General features: G+C 34.4%; 2 protein-coding genes across 10 annotated transcripts in view; both read left to right on the top strand.

Moving 5' to 3' along the window:
* The first annotated feature begins 1,455 nt into the window (after positions 1-1,455).
* Positions 1,456-10,975, top strand: LOC139982909 (uncharacterized). 6 transcript variants are annotated; one of them, XM_071996096.1, is made up of 10 exons: positions 1,456-1,523; positions 1,976-2,047; positions 2,484-2,628; positions 2,765-2,833; positions 3,517-3,588; positions 4,009-4,065; positions 4,600-4,781; positions 5,216-6,822; positions 7,446-7,572; positions 9,728-10,975. In XM_071996096.1, the coding sequence occupies exons 5-10, from the start codon at positions 3,569-3,571 to the stop codon at positions 9,802-9,804; spliced, it is 2,070 nt and encodes a 689-aa protein (XP_071852197.1). In that variant the 5' UTR covers positions 1,456-1,523; positions 1,976-2,047; positions 2,484-2,628; positions 2,765-2,833; positions 3,517-3,568; the 3' UTR covers positions 9,805-10,975. The 6 variants fall into 6 exon arrangements, with proteins under 6 accessions (XP_071852197.1, XP_071852200.1, XP_071852199.1 ...); XM_071996099.1 differs by lacking the exons at positions 1,976-2,047; positions 2,484-2,628 and having other exon boundaries at positions 1,505-1,523; XM_071996098.1 differs by lacking the exons at positions 1,456-1,523; positions 2,484-2,628 and having other exon boundaries at positions 2,029-2,047.
* Positions 10,976-15,801: 4,826 nt separating this feature from the next.
* The window catches only part of LOC139982903 (uncharacterized), a 35,644-nt gene continuing 33,935 nt past the window's right edge, over positions 15,802-17,510 (top strand). For 2 of the 4 annotated variants that reach the window (XM_071996069.1, XM_071996068.1), the window contains exon 1: positions 15,804-16,120. The gene's annotated coding sequence lies outside the window, so the exon portion shown is untranslated. Of the gene's footprint in view, positions 16,121-17,510 lie in introns of all 4 variants that reach the window. The other 2 variants (XM_071996070.1, XM_071996072.1) reach the window with 2 other exon arrangements.

The following is a 17,510-nucleotide window of genomic DNA, read 5'->3' as shown; positions in this document are numbered from 1 at the left end:
TTGTAGATGTTGCAATGGCCAAATGGAACTTTGAAAGATTTTGAGGATTCTATGTCGAAACTGATACGTTTCTAAATTGTGCGTATTGCACTCTTCCACATTCTCCCGCAAAATGTTTATATTTGTTGGGAAAAATTGAAAAGTAGACTTTTAATAAGGTATATGAAACGAAACATGCTTCATTGAATTGCCTGGCTTTCCAGCTAAATGATAAACACTGCCGTGGAGGGAAAGTTCCTGTTCTTACACCTTTGCTATCTATTAGTAACACCCATGTTTACGCTTTTATTAAATATCGTAGAAATGTGTCATACAACTTGATCAGAGAAATCCCTGCTGGATTATTCTCCAGGAATTGGAACATTACAAATATGTAAGTGTATGATAAATAGTCGTTCACCTATCTTGTTATGAAACTACTGAAGAAAAAAGAAAATAAAAATGTAAGGAGCAAGCAGTTGTCATCTACAGAAGGCGTCTAAAAACACCGTACGCATATAGAGTGACGCTTTTTTAGTCAAAATGTCGATTGAGAAAGAGGAGCTCTGAAAGAAAATGCTGCTTTAAACGACGTTTGTTTGACAAATTGTTGTTCATCTTTCACCAATAAACACATTACTCCAGTCTACTTTATATTATTTAGAGACTTCTCAGGAAACCGACTCGAAGCCTTACCAACGGGCTTGCTTTCAAATAATACCAAAATGGAACGACTGTAAGTTGCTATAGAGTATTCTTCTTTAACTTAGACTATATAGCCACTGTAAGACATCGTTAAGTAAATCATAGGCTAGATACAATAAGAAAAAACAAAAACAAAAAACAAAACAATTTACATGCATCCTTGTAAAAGTTTTTCAATCACATTGCATAAAATAAATGATGAGGCGGACACATTGCACTCACATAGAAGTTAGTATTTGATATTTTATACCAAAAAATGCTTTCAACATTTATAAATTTTATATTGCAGTGTTTCCTTAACAATATTATATCTCTTGCACTTAAGATGTCCTATGCTTTTAATGGTGTATGAAACGTTACTTTCATTTGTTCACTTGTACTCCACCTACCGTATTTATTATATCATATTCCATTAACGTACTTTTTCCTTTTATTATTACCTGTCAGGCCCTGGTAATAGTATGTGCTGTCATAATACGTATACTTACAGTTACATAAGGGATTCCATTTATCATTACTTGTTAAACTCGTGTAATGTTATGACTTTAAATTGGTTTTCTCTGTTCCAATACAGATACTTATCAGATAATCTACTAACTGACATTCCCCATGGATTTTTTATGTCAACACCGAACATATACGACCTGTAAGTATTGTGATGTAGTCGTTACTGTTTCATTGTAGTTGGAATGAACAAATACGCAATGCTACAGGACAATATCTACACCCTTAATGACTACTTTTAAATGTCATTTCATTCTCTTCAGCATTCTTGCTAACAATAAATTACATCACGTTCATCAACGCTTCTTTAACGGACTAGAAAACCTTTCTTACTTGTGAGTATAGATATTTTCAGCTAGAGCTCTGTTAATCTTGTTCATGTATAGTATAGCTGGACTAGCTTGTTTATTTTGTATATAACATGAGTGATTTAATATGATTGCGGTGTAACGACGTGTGATGCATTTATCTATGTCAAATAATGGAACGTCAATGACCGTTGGTTTCTTAGTGTGTCCGATGAAAAAGAAAATTTTAATGAAAATAGACCATTACTCAGAAACTGCTTCATTTCATTCACATCTTTAATCATTGCTAACATTTGACGAAAATAATTTCATTTCACTTTACTTTTCTACAAAGATTTGTCATTAACGTAACGTGTAGTGTATAAATCTGGGTCATATCCGGGTAAACCGGGTCACGACATAAATCTTTTCACAAATTAATCGTAATCGTATCGAAAGTTACCGTATCATTTATATAAAAAAAAAAACATCTTTTGCAGGCCACTTTCAGGGAACAACATTCGACAACTGCCGGCGAATCTCTTTAGTAATACCATAATCAGTTATTGCATGTAAATACTTTTCCTTTTATTACTTTTTTTTAATAAAGAAAGTACCAAGTAGTTAAATTACGAGCAGTTCATGCAGATATATGTTACACTATAAAAGAGAGTTTAATATGACATAGTCCTACTTCTCAGGATAAATAAGAAGACATTTCAATGCACATTCATTCACGTTCATTTAAAAAGGTTTGTTTATTTTTATACTGATTCATCGGGATTGTCGCATATTCTCATTGTCGAATAAGATTTTGTTTTAAATGAAACCAAATCAGATCGTAGATCAAATCCTACTTTCCTTACATTTATCATTCCTTGTTTTAACACCCGTTAGATTTGGAGGTATCTTTACTTGTTAATATATTTAATTTTTGAGTCGCCTTTCCTTTAACACACGTTAAGCTTATTGGTCTCTTTACTTGTTATTTGATCAAACGCTGCATAGACCTTTCAAACAACAGTTTAACGGAAATACCGTTCGGCCTGTTTAATTATACGAAACACGACGCGCAGTTCCTGCTATTGCAACGGAATAACCTCACTCGTGTACGGAACGGATCATTCGATGGATTAAGTAGACTAGGCAATATGTGAGTAACATACCTGATTATTTCTAAACTGGCCAGGTTCATGTTTTTTGACCCATAGTCTTGTATTAACTATAACGTAATAGCATATTGTCACCTATCAATCCGTTTAAAACTTGTATCCTACTTTCGGTTTCAGATTTCTCAGCAACAACGACATCAGTGAAGTGGAGGGAAATGCTTTTGCAGACATGCCTATTAAAAACATGTAAGTCATAAATTGGCCGTATGAATTTATCCATCTAAACAAGTTTTTGTTCATTGTTTTTTCTTCGCTTCATAAGAACATTAAATAACTTTCATTTGATTTCAAAGCTACCTCTTTAACAACAAAATAAAAGAACTCCATAAAAGTCCATTCACAACGACAGAATTACAATCAACTATGTGAGTACCACTCGAATGATAATCATTGTTTATTTTGTTGGCAGCAGTGGCGAGCAAATAAATTAAAGTGTTGTTGTTAAGTGAGTGGGGAGGGCGGGTGTGGGAGCGGGATGAAACAGAGAGGCAAATTCAACATTCCGCGACTGCTTTTGGGAGGGGCATAAGCCTTTATAGAAGGGCGTGGTACAGCACAAGCTGCAACCGACTGTCATATAAGGGTAATAATGAAGCCTACATAAATATCTCTGGACGCCGATTGAAATATTTCCCTCGATTCAAGATGGGAGGGCATGGCCACATCCACTAATCTATCCACCATCTTCCTTTACTGATAATAATGACAACAGTGACGTCATTTTGTAAATGGATATAATGCACATGTTTGTAAACTGATGTTCAATTGGTTTTCTCTCTCTTTTGCCCCGAATAGTTAGTTACCATGACAAATATGTTTATATTGATTACTCTGCGTCATTTCTATTTCTGTGTTTTTGTCCATCAAAGACATCTTTACAAGAACCCTCTTGAAAAAATCTAAGCGAAAGCTCTCGAAGATATGCCCAATCAGATGAAACTGTAAGTTACAATCTGACAACAATTAAGACCTTGTAACTTTTACATTCTGTGTAAGCCATGGTTTATTTACACAAGATTGGACATGGTCCAAACCATGTCATATATTTACATATTTTAGCTCCATTTACTGTTAGCCTGTACATGGGAATGTATGTTCGGTAGATTTAATGTTGCTTTGTAACACTTGTAAATGTCATGTCTAATGTCCTCGTGTCTTTGAACGGTACTTATTTAGTGTTTAAAATATCAATATGTAAACACCAAAATAAAATCATACCACAACAGATTAGGATGCCACATAAATAAATATGGCAATATATATTTAGAAAACTGTCGATACAACAGTTGCTACTTCAAGATTCAAAAGGAACAGATAATAACTCACAGAAAATATGTTTGCATCATTATTATTCCTTACAGACTGCTTAGCTGTGGTTACCTGAAGTCTTTACCGATGCCAAACAGAAATATCACAAGGTATTGAAAAAAAACTCTTCATGTCGGTTTAGATAAAATAGTTGGCCATTTGATGTACTACTTATCACCATATGACTGCCATCAACGACGCAAATACGGAGGAGGGGGAGGGGTAAGGCAGATTTTTCACCCATTCCGCTTAGCTGTGTTATATAAATTCTCTGCAGATGTCAATCATGTATCACAAGGTATAATTGTAAAAAAAATTAAAATCTTATATCGTTGAAAATAAAAATTTGGTTTTCTGTTAATCGAGATATGATTGCGATGATGTGTGATAAAATCACTGCAAATCCTCTTTAAGTTATATATTTGTTTTCATGAATATCGCTGCGAGAGAGCAAGATTTACATGATATACGAATATATCAGTGTATATACACACAGTAAAGCCAGCTAATACAAATATAACAAACAAACGTTTCGTAACATTTAAGAAGATATGTTATCAACTTTTCATTCACCCAATTTACTAATAAAGGAAAATAAAAAGAAGGGAAAGAAGGACATTTGTAGTCTGCTTGTTTTTCCAAAGTGAATGCGTTAAAAGCGGTATTGTCCCTACACTGACGTTCAGTCAATCTGGAGATGTCTTTTATGAGGTTCTAAGACGCCAAGGTTTTATCTGTACATTGGAATCTCGGACAGCCATATGTCAACCGTGCCCCCCTGGTAGCTATGGCAACAAAAGTGGTCAATGTACACCTTGCCCTGCAGGTGAGTGAAATCTTAAAGAACTGTTTAAGTATACCTGTAGTCTGTACAGGCTTTCAAAGGTGGGAGGGGAACCTCCCCGACTGATAAGGCCATAGGCATGGACCTAATGGAATCAGCAGAGGCGAATGACGGACTTCGTAAAGGAGAGGTGTAACCTGGGGCCACTGAAACAAATGGGCAAGTGGGCGGTATTTTGGTCTTTTGCCAGAACAAAATCCACGTTTATAGATCAAATGCTGCAAACTGTGTCTTAATGAAACAACAAATGAGGTCAATAATCATTTAGGTCAACAACTTCCACGAAAACAAAATTTAAATGATGTCGAGTATCAAAGCGTATCAAAATTTTGCCCTATATTATGTCATAGCTTAAACCTCCATTGGAATTAAATAGATTGTTTATATTTATCGGTGGCCTTCTTCTGCTCATATAGGTGGTTTTTATCAAGATGATATCGGTAACAATTCTTGCAGGCACTGTCCTAATGGTAGCTTCGTTAAAAATGGAACTGGCACGTCATCATCGCAGTGCATATTGTGTCCCGAAGGAACTAAACAAAGTACTTTCGCTGGATACCGAGCCTGTCCCTGCAAAGAGAACTATACTCGCTTACATCGATTCGAGAAATGCTCAGTATGTCTAGAAGAAGGACTGGATTGTTCTCAAGATTACAAGGCTCTTTTACCAGGCTATTACTGGAATTGGACATTTCCCAAAGCAAGTCTAAAGGAATATTCTAATTTTGTACTGAATCTACAAACTGAAAATGTACATTATGATCAATCCACCGTTGAATATGAACAATTGATTCCCAGAGTATTTGCTTGTTCGAGCCCTGAAAACTGTGAGAATAATAACAGTCATGAAGTTAATGAAATAGCTGGTTCATGTGCGGTGGGTTATAGAGGATGGCTTTGTAGTAAGTGTGTGAAGGGATATTATTCTGTCTTAGGATTTTGCCTTCCGTGTCCAAATATTGTATGGGTTTGTTTTGAAATCAGTATGACTGTTTGTATTTTCATCATATTCCTAGTGTTTGTGATTGTGAACAGCAAGAAGCAGAATCGTTCAAAAGAAGGGAGAACCATAGCAGACATTGTATCATCTAGGGTCAAAATTGTTCTAGGTTTTTATCAGGTTGTAGGTGAGCTATTCGAGGCATTTCACAGTGTCAGTTGGGCTGGAGTATTACATTATGTTGGAGAATGGATTTCGGTACTTGAATTTAACATTTTGAGGTTGATTGTGAAACCACATTGCTTACACGAGAAGCTATCATTGAATCCTAAGATCGAATTTAAAATCGCTCTCTTGTTTCCCATTGTCGTAATTTTAATTGCGTTTGCTTGTCAACAAATGTTTAGAGTCTACTTCAAGTGCAGAAAACGCTACGATGCGCATAATCTTAAATTTAGGCTTGCCGAAACGAGATCTGCACTATCAACGTATGTCCTGTTAATTATATTTGTGACATATCCATCAACTTGTGACATCATATTCAGTTTGTACCCTGGTGCCTGTGATACATTTGAGGTTTACAAAGAAAATGATATTTCAATCACTCTGCTTCGCGCTGATTATGACATTGTATGTAGTGATCTCCTCTATTACCAGATATTTGCTTTTCTTGCTACTCTTCTCTATGTTATATCTTTTCCTGTATTGCTCTTCCTTTTTTTGAGTAAATATATCAAGAGACAGCGTGATAACGAACATGTTTCAGAACCAGACACAAACCACCAACTCAACAGTGAAGATAACTTAACGAGCGAGCCTATCGCATTGAACAGAAGTGAGAGTAACGAAGAAACTCATGACATTCCCGTCTGGCTGAACTTTCTCTGTGAGAATTTCAAACCCGGATTTTGGTTTTGGGAAATTCTGGAACTTGCCAGGAAGGTCACGCAGACAATGTTGATTACATTACTAGGATGGGATGATCCACTGACCAAGTTAATTACTATCGGTGTGTCTGTGTTGTTCCTCACACTCCACGTGAAGTTTTCACCAATGAAGAGCCCTTTTGAACAACGATTACAGGTAAGTTTTGTCCATAATATTAAGCGATGTACTTGTTGTAACGGTCATGTAAGCTATTTAAACCAGGAATTAATTAAATGTTTGCATCGTTGAATGGATTTTGACAGAAAGAACGATATTATTTTCAGAACGTGTAAGGCCTATACTTGTGAATGAAAATTGTAGTTTGCTAATACACCGGTTTCGTCCTGTTTGCAAAAAAAAAGTTTTTTTAATTAATGAAACAGTAGCTGCAACTAACTATTAATGCATGCGATTTATTTTCAAGTTTAGAATTGCTCCGGTGACTCTCGTATCAGTGTTTAGTATCGCGACGTAGGATGAGCCATTAATGTTGGTGATATAGTTAGTAGTAATCGTAAACGAAAAGTCTAATTTGGAATACCCCCAGTTATCATACCATAACCATTTTTGAGTGATCACGTGACCGCTTGTGCTGTGACGGTTTTAACCATTTCGGAATTTCAGGTACAGCATGAGTTCAAAGCTAATGATCACGAAAAGCGGCATAGTAAAACGGATTCTTGCTTATCGTAAGCAATGAATAGAATACAAACGGTGGCAAGTGCGCACATACAAAGTCACTGATTTTTTTTATATTTCCACATATTTCCTCCTTTCAGCTCTTTTCCCTCGCTGTGATTTTTGTCAAGGTTCTGTTCGCTGCTGTTCCTATGTCCAGTGACTACGGAAATTACATATCAATTGGTATTATAACTTTAGACGCGGCCATTATAGTTATTGTTTCAGGTAAGGCTGTTCTCAGTACAAAGTGGAAATAGTATTCTAGATCTTTGTTTATACCGTTATCAATATTCTTGGTATCGTATGTTTCTTTAAAGTAATTCAAGGCACATTATCATTAACAGTAATTCAATTTGTGTACAAGTTAAAGAATGAAAACGCAAATTCATATTTGTATATCAATATACTTAACCATGGAAACCATAACTAGTTTAATAGCTCTCAATTAATTACGTAGTTATTATTAGCTAACTTAAATTAGTGTTCAATTAGGGGATAAATACGAGGAGAAACGGTCTTAAATTTGATTTGAGACCGATGATGACGTCATCGAGGAGGCTGAGCGGACCGAGCGGACCGTCATCAGAGGTCTCAAATCAAATTTAAGATCGGGTACCCTCGTTTTTATCCCCATTCATAAATGACCCTCACAAATGTTAGAAAACGGCATTTTTTCGCTAATTTTTGCTGATCTGTATTTAATTCTCATTATGACTCCCTTGATCTTTTTCCTGAATGACGTAATAGTCACCTCTTGTTAGCCTGTTGCTAACATTCTTTTGAGTAGAACTCGTCTATCTCTGGTCGGTAGATGAACCGTTCAAATAAACGTTTACTGGGCCTGAGAATGAGCAGTTTTTGAAGAGGTTCCGAGCCCCATTGTTTGACAGGTTTTGTACTTGTAGTAACCGCAGTGTTATTGCGAGTCTGAAAGATCGCTAGGCCTAGTCCCTGGTCAGTCATGTCGTTACAGCGCACTAGTAGTAGTAGAAGTAGTGCAAACGTTATTGTTAGGCTTAGCGACAAGCTTTACGCTTCGGTGCTTGCACCTCGATAAGGTTGCTGACATTGACTTTTTTTTGTGCTGTCTAGGAGTAGGACTATCTTCATCTTATTGACTCTAGCTCAAAATTTAGCTCAAAATTAATCCCTAAGTCATTCATGTTACTCGAAGTATCTATCTGGATGATTTAAGAAGTACGTACAGTGTGTATTGAGACTCAGTGTGTGTGAAAACATATACAGTACTACTGCTGTAACTAATAGGCTATATATACTGTACAGTATTCTTTTGCAATTTGGAACATTTCTTTGCCCATGAACACATTTGCATATACTCATGGCAACATTACACCATGTCTTCATTTCTTTTAATTATGACTTCATGATTGCCATGGCAACAAACCAGTGTTTGTCTAACATTTCGATCCTGAAGCAATTCTCCTCTCTATACACTCGACCAGTCTCGAATCGCATTCTAGTTTACAGAAAGTTGGTTTAGGCATTTATGAATTTTAGTTAAAACATTGTACATTATGGAGCCGATATTATGTTAACGGTGAGTGGATGTTTGTCGTTGGTGTAACAGGTAGAACACACAGCGAACTTTGAACGAATATCGATGTACATACAGTTTTAGACAATATTAACTTGCATCACCTAAATAGTGCCATATGGAAAAATTATTAGTGAAGTTAGACAAACAATTCACTAACAAGTCTTCATTTTCGAGAATACACTTGAAATTGCAGTAATTTAGATAAGAATGCTAACCACGAAATTTTGTTTTGCATGAAGTAATATTAATAATATCAACGAGGAAAATACAAGTTAATAGTTTATATCAAGTGCTTCTTTTGAGAAAATCTTCTTAATATGATATATTGTTGCTGCATGTTACTTGATCAACATTGGGGAAAATCTGCTCAACTTGAAGACTGGTAAATGAAAAATGTTCTTGGGTACTTAAATGTGTGTCACTGCAAGTAGTTATCATAAAATACTGACCCCAGTTTCAATATGTTTGAATCGAAAAATGATCAGACGAAGGAACGTTTATTATTGTCTACGATGACAATTTCTCAGTGATCGTAAAGTGGTTAATTTTGTTTACTGTCAATGTTAAACAAAACCCGAAACCGAAATGACCCAGATAGTGAAATGGGGCGAGGCGTAGGTATCGTTTATATATATATATGTAGAACTGACCTGCTTATTTTATGAATTTGAACCTTTTAGACCGTCTACTCAACTTCCGTTAAACAAATGATGTTTAATAAACCATGCAGTTATGTATGTTGATAGCTTCGCAAGTTGCTTGAAATTGATGACTTTTCAGGTTTATTTGTATTTTGGTATATTTCTCTCATTCGAATTACAGGTGAGGCAATACTTCCCGCGTACCGTTACATCAAAAGACGCTGTCAAAGAAAATACATCGACTACCTTTCCATGTAATTCTTAACTGGTTTTACATCTATAATGTCGGATCTAAAAGCGATATTAGTTTTTCTTAATTTGAAGTCTCGGAATATTGACCTGACAAAGGAGTTGACCTGACAAAGTTTTATTGTGAGTCAGCATATCTTACACAATCGGAATTTTTTGAGCTTTTTTTAAATAGTTCACTGTGTATATTTGTAAAAAATCTGAAACGTAGTCTGCTAATATATATTACAGTATTGATCAACTTGTCTTGTTTCTAACATGATTGTTGAACTCAATTACATTGGTAAGAAACCATTTTGACAGTAGTTACTACTTTTTTTTTTATAGTATCACGGGAGTTCCATTGTCGTCGGTTGTTTCTATCTGTTTTTGAAAGTTATTGTACTAATTTTTTTCCAAAGGAGAACATTTAGAATCCTGTACATTAAATATTTATTTAAAAAACACTAATTTTAAATAAACGTTTCATCTCGATGAATGACATAAGGAATATGTAGCAAAATGGTCTCAGGATTGTGTGTTCTGGAAAATCAACGTATGCTCTTGGTTCACCATCTGAATCATCTAAATACCTTTTGCTGTTAAGACTGTTTAATGTGCAACTATGTAGGAGTTACTCTGTTAAGAAATGTTAATGAAAAATTATCGCTACGTTATGGTATGTTACATTTGCATGTCTTTCGTGTTAAGTCATTATATTGTAAAAAGTAATACCCAAAAAATAGCTATAATATGTCTTTCTGTAGTAATTACCTAGTTTCGTGATACGCTGTATTATAAAGTACAAAGAGACACTTCTATAAAGCTACAGATTTAACAATATATGGTGTGATTACCTTCTGTACTAAGCTAAAGGATTAACCAGACTAATGAAGAACTTTAAAGAAATATATGCCTGCTCTGACTTGCAGTAGAGTATAACATATATTAACCACATGACAAATGTCACTGTTTTCATGTTTAACGTGTAATCCTATATCGTAATTGGTATGTTTAACTAATGTATTAAACCAAACAGTCTGTTCTTCTCGTTCTAAAGAATAGTATAGCAGAGATATAAGTGAGTGTTTTCGAGTTATCCTGTGTAATGAAAAACTATTGAATTCGTCACCACTATACACAGTTTTCTTTAATCTATTTTGTCTTATCGTACATACAATCAATAATTTCACTCAACGAACTTACTGTGACCGTTTTTTTTTTAAAACTAAGCTTTTGTTAGGTCGATTTCCAACATCGTCTTAACTCTAATTCAGACTTATGCAAATTTTCTTTGTGTAGTATACTTGTATTTCGCTGCTGATTGATGACATTGCAATCGATTGTCATTATATTATTTAAAGTATTGATGATGAGGGTGCTTTAGTTCTGGGTTGCAATTCAGCAATGACGCACAACGACTTGCATTAAAGTATAAATCAGCCTGGAATCGAGTCGGCAAATAGGGGCACGTGATTGCGAAACTAGTTTGGAATAACATACTTACATGCAATGAAAATTCAATTCACTTCCATACATTTATTCAGATGGTCATTTACTAATAAAATCGTGTTGCTATTTGAGTAGCAGATTGCACCTTCACCCCTACTTGCTTACACATTCGTTTCAATTACTTTCTGTTTCAACCACAATAAGTAAGTACTACCGCTAAATTAATGCAAGATGATTGTTTTTAATATGCAACTTTACTTTATTGACAAAAGTCATTGAGAAAATCTTTTCTTATGTTTTTCAAATGAAAGTACAAGCAAATAATAGTTTTTCACCTTCACAGTAAAACATATAAATATTTGTAACTTAGTGATATGTTTAATATGTGCAAGAAACAAACGACAACACAGTTCCAAACCTAACCCCATCACCATCACCATCCTATATTTCAAAGATATGAGCATGTTCAACATGATGATGAAGCAACAGTACAACAATCATTGCACTATGTGATATGCAACGTGGATGAACTAACTACAAGCAAATGAAAAAAAAAATCTTAATTACAGGGGCTTCCAATGAGTTCTCAATCATTTGATTCATCGAGCACATTCTTCGAATAACTAGTCACATCTGACAACTTTCAACTTCTTCGGAATTTAAAGTTGTTTAATGTTAGATAATTACATCAGTACAAGACCTGACATGACTTTGTATTGGTAACATCTTGTCATAGATAACATGTCACATCCAGAAAGAGAAGTGTGCAAAATATAATCAGTTTCATTATGCCACAATAACGTAATAATCCACTGTACCGTAATTATATGTACAAATTACCTCACCGGTTGATACAGAAGAGACACTTCAGATGAAGTGTCATGTTCAAGGATACAAGCTGACTATTACTATTACTCGAACTCGCAACACATAGATCATCAATTTGCAATGCAAGACGTGTATAAATGAGGACATGATTAATTAAAATGTATAAGTATATGACTAGTAATAACACCGAAGAGCTGGTGACTTGTTAGATAAAAGAATCTCAGAAGGCAAAAGTATCGTATGTGTGTGATTTTCTAAGAAACAACAGGTTCCCATGTTCATTGTTCTATGGTTCTTGAAAAGTGTTGTTAACTAAACCTTCAGAATATATTCTACGAAGAAGGGTTCAAACTAAATAAAAGTACCATGATTGGAATACACACACAATTTAGACTAAGAGATTAAAGAAATTAGTCGTACTTGAACCTTTCTAGACATTTTTGCTAGATCTTTGGGGAATGGTAACTAGCAAAGCTCATCAAACCAGCAATCGAACAGAATGCTCCCTCTTAGATCGCAATTGACATGACAGAAGAGACAATACTTTGCACTTATGAACTTACTATGTTTACATGCCGATTATTAAATGGACATCATCGATAAATTCAATGGAATGGTGAATGGTAAAGATCGATATGTAAACAATAGTCGCTGTAACTTTGAAGAGTAGAAACCTATTAATGTAACCATATGATCAACAAGAAAACATTAACAAACCAATTTGTTTTTTAATATTAATCATATTTCGATACGCTTACCATACAAGAATATAAAGACGATGCAAAAATGCATGACAAAACTCGAATGTAAACAAATTAAATGAAAATTAAATACACGGAAAAGCATCCTTAAAAATATCCAGCAAAACACTGTTCTCTTTTAATTTAATACAGGAATCATCATATGTTGTGTCCTCTGGGTGAACTGGACTGAAACTTTATGAGATAGAAAATAAAGGAATCAATTGAAATTAGCCATAGGTTTGCCTTTTCAAGCATACTCCATGATATTGCTGTTTCCCTAAAAACCACATTCACCAATTTTCACAAGGGGATCTCGATCTTACATCTACATGCAAGCACTTGGCGTTGTATATGCGTACTACATATCACTTCTGTTTACCTTTACTTAACATTGCACAAAAAACAACTGCAGTCGACCACATATTAATGGCTTGGACGTATTAGTTTTTGTCTAAAGATTCTGGAACAAAATCATTTAGCGGTTCCAGCTAATGGAATGGCAATTAATAATTCAAGTTAATAGTCATCTATCGATCAGTTAATTACAATCGAGTGAAATGCTGGTATATGCTTGGACACGCAAACTCTGGGGTATCTCACTTTACACAAATTTGTTTTCCTAAAGTTGAAATCAAACGCTCGAGAAGTTAGTTTGAAGAAAGAAATAAGGCTTCCTGGTTTTAATAAAGCTGATACCTACGGAATGAGGTATCGGTTCGAGAGAAGGGGAGTGATATAGGTCTTAAAAAAGTGAGTCAAATACATATAGTACATGTATATATACATCAAGTATATGAAACAATAGGTCTTCGGACAAGATACAAGAGCTGAAAAAACATTGGTCTCCGGTTAACTTTGTTTGTTACCATAAATTGATCGCAAATCATTTAAAGCGGTATATATGTGTAAACAAATACGATTTGCAACCACCAAGATTATCGAAAAAAATTGCATTGAAATGAGTTTTCAAAAAAATATGGATTTCTGAGGAGGTCGGAATGTTTTCTAGAAAGGATATCTAATTCACAGTTTTTACCCCTGTAAACCTTTCCTCTGACCCATAATGTTTTCAGCACAATGTGCTAAGACACATTAAACCTGTGATATCTTTGTGGAAGTTATTTATGACAATTATCTCTATCAGCATAGACCAATAATGATGGTTGGGTTTATATCTCCTGTGAACTTATATAAACCGAGCATTTCCTCTGTCTTCTTGCAATTCTTCTTGAAATAAAGGCTGTGATAATTAAAAATTAAATTACATTTGTGAAGCAGGACAAAAATAACAATACCGTTAGAGCAATAATTTTGTAGCAATAACTTTACAGTGTGACATATATTTAGTATGGTTCTATATCATCCTTTTGTCGCTAAAACTTCTTTAGCATTCCAGTTTATTGACCCTTTTTACCTTAACATCTAATTTTACTTTCCTATTTGTGCTTAAGTAGTTATATAGAAAATATTACTCAGTATGCTACTTTTACTTTCTGCCTTCACAGTATGTTGCTTCTACTTTCACAAAATGCTTTCATGAAACCTAATCCGTGAACTACCGCAAAGGCTTTTCAAGGATTACACGCTCAGCAAACACTGTAAATCTCATATTACCTTGTTATTGAACAAAGTTTACATCAATAAGAGTGTCATCCATACTTTACCATTAAACAACTGCTGATTCGAAATGATTTCAGGAAAGTTTAAATCTAAATTTAAAGTTCGTAAAGTACACATGTTGAAACTGATGATCCTGTTAAACAGAAAGGTCGAAGTACATCGTTCATCACTTGTATCGTTTCAAAACATCCGTACAGTTCCCCCTCCCATTTCATTGTCAAATCTGTGTTTGAGCGTTTCCCTTTTCTACATTTAGTTCAAGCAAATAAAAGTAACTATGGACATTCATTTCCACAAACTTTCAATGTCATCTACTTGATAAACTAGCCTTTATACCAACCCATCTGATTATATAACACAACAATAATGATGACGACGATGACATCAGTTTTGCCTTGAGTACTCTACTTCAGATAGTTACATCATATGTTGACTTAACCTGAACGTTTGACAGACTCTTGCAAGCAAACATACACTAACCAAATAATTATAGATAGTGTTCCTTCTGGTTAATTACCTTGCCCCATATCAGAAGTGCCCTCGCCTGCGATGAGCTTCGCTAATACAGACATATTTTGTTGTGAAAAAACACAAAGTTAAACACAGAACTCTAGTACACAGGAGTTGCTTTTATTTCTCTTTTCAGTAAATATACTTTATAACCAGCTCTGTTCAGTAAGCAGAAATCTTGTGAAATGATTGGCAACAGCCATGTCCATGCAACATATACATATTTAGACAATTGGCGAGAAACGATACAACAGCCCAGCAAACACAAAACGTTATCATAACATTTTTAAAAAGCCTCTAAAGTATGTATTTATAACGTTAAATATGGTGTTATAAAAACGTCAGTATAACGTTTTAATGAGATATTAATGTTATATTAATGTTTTAACGAAAAAAGTTTTGAAATAATAGCCCGAAAACGTTTTCGTGACATATTTGTTACACCACAAATAACGTTATCAAAACAAAAGACGAAACGTTTTAATAACGTTTTCAAAACGTTTTTATGTTTGCTGGGAGTTTGACCAGAGAACCTCTTGTAGAAAACACAAGCACTGGAAGCACTGTGAGTATCTGCTGTAAAAGACTTCTCGTCCTTTTGGTTTCTATCACTTGTATTGAACGTTTATTTGAAGCTTCATGCATGAAACACAACAGTTCAACATATATTGCTCAGCAACCCTTCGCTTGACCATCTATATCTATATATATATATATCTATATATATATTTATATATATATATATATCTATATCTATATATATATATATTTATATATATATATAGAGAGAGAGAGAGAGATATAGATATAGATATATTAGTTTCAAACGCAAATGACATTCTTTGTTCTAACATTGATTTGTTTGAATTAACAAAAGCAGCTATCTGGTTTCATTATTGAAGAAACGAAGTTGAAAGCAAATTCAGACGAAAGTGGAACTGTGTCTGTAACTTCATAACTAACGTTATTAAACCATAATATATAACGACAAAATATATGCTGTATTATTTCCTTTACGTATCTGATAAATATGCACTTAATTGCTGTCCGTAAAAACTCGTTGGCAACGTACCAGTCGTTTGCCTCTTCGTTCGTTGATGTGGATGACACTAATACGTACTGATTAACGATTTTGTCTTTGAAAAAACTGACTATTATCGGTGAAGATTCAAGTTTTCGTTACTGGTCGTTAGGTGAGTTAAATGTTGCAAACTTAAACTAATCTTAATAAATTATTATTTATCAATCGTCCTCTTGCTGGTATGATCATGTCAACATAAAACTAGATTGTATCACCTGATAGGGATTTTTCCTCTTGTTAGGGTTATTACAGATCTGTTGTACATATTACTAACGAAAGATTGAATTATACAAACGGGAGTAAATATGATGAATAAGGTCAATGTATTTCCATTTGAAAGACATACCTGTAGTAATGAAATGTATATCCAGCGAAATTTAGGGCAACTTTTTAGAATTATTGTCTAGTACGCAATCAAATATGAAGGAAAAAAACCCCGTTTTAGCAAATACGTTCATACGGATGGACCGTTACTGAGTTGTTTTCAAAATGTTTTTTCCTTCCGAACAACACTACATCGGATACGATCCTTCAAGGCATTGGATTTCTAGGCAACCGCCCCGATAGAATTGAGCTCTGCAGTAACGATTTTGAAGGCACAATTTAACCACGTGGTCTCATTATCTTAGAAGATAATGACTAAACCACCTCTGCCTGTATATTTTCACCTTCGACCTCTCCTCCCCTCCTTCCTACAGCCTCTCTCTTATCCTTTCTATACACATTTACAAGCTACGTAATCTTATCTTTTCTGTCTATCTATTTTAAAAGGAATTGATCCAATAAAGTATGATTCTATATAATAGTTTCCACTGTCGTTTAAAGATAGGCATGTCTGCACAGAAAATATATCATTAAAGATATTAAACTGAAACGAAACTTAAAACGGAATAAATATTTGTGCTAATTTGTTTACATAATTATTTGCGCTCACAAAAAAGTTTATACACCAACATGATAGGATCGAACCTCATTAGCCCTAAAGGAAAAGTTGGGAATTGAAATAGTTTAGTTTTTTAATATTTATAACATGGTGAATTTCAGTAAAGAATTACACAACAACTTAACTTGTTTCTATGAGCATTTCGCACGTATATGTATTGACCTACATTTGAAGTTTTCAATTAGGGATAACGAAGATCTAAGTGGAACCAAAGAACACTAAAAGCATATCTAGTTATCCAAATTCCTAGAAAAAATTAAAACAAGTAAGACTTAAAAAGTTTCGAAAGAGAAAGGAACAATATAATGCACTACCTATCCTACGACCTACCTATACCTACGACTCTTACATATTTCACTTCTTATTAAAAAAGTTCAAGTTAAAGGTTTACAGTCATGTTTGACTGAAAGGCCTCCTCACACGGCTTTACCACTTAACCACTGGTAATTGGTGTGCAAAATTCGATCAATCTCTTCTGGGACTGTATTTACAAGTTACGTCGCAAGTCCCCATTTATACACCTGGGTGGAGAGAGGTTATAGAGATAAAGTGCCTTGCC

The sequence above is a fragment of the Apostichopus japonicus genome, chromosome 16 (assembly GCF_037975245.1).
Source record: "Apostichopus japonicus isolate 1M-3 chromosome 16, ASM3797524v1, whole genome shotgun sequence".
Classification (NCBI taxonomy): Eukaryota; Metazoa; Echinodermata; class Holothuroidea; order Aspidochirotida; family Stichopodidae; genus Apostichopus; species Apostichopus japonicus.
Note: the sequence above shows the minus strand (reverse complement) of the source record. Positions and strands in the feature narration are given on the sequence as shown.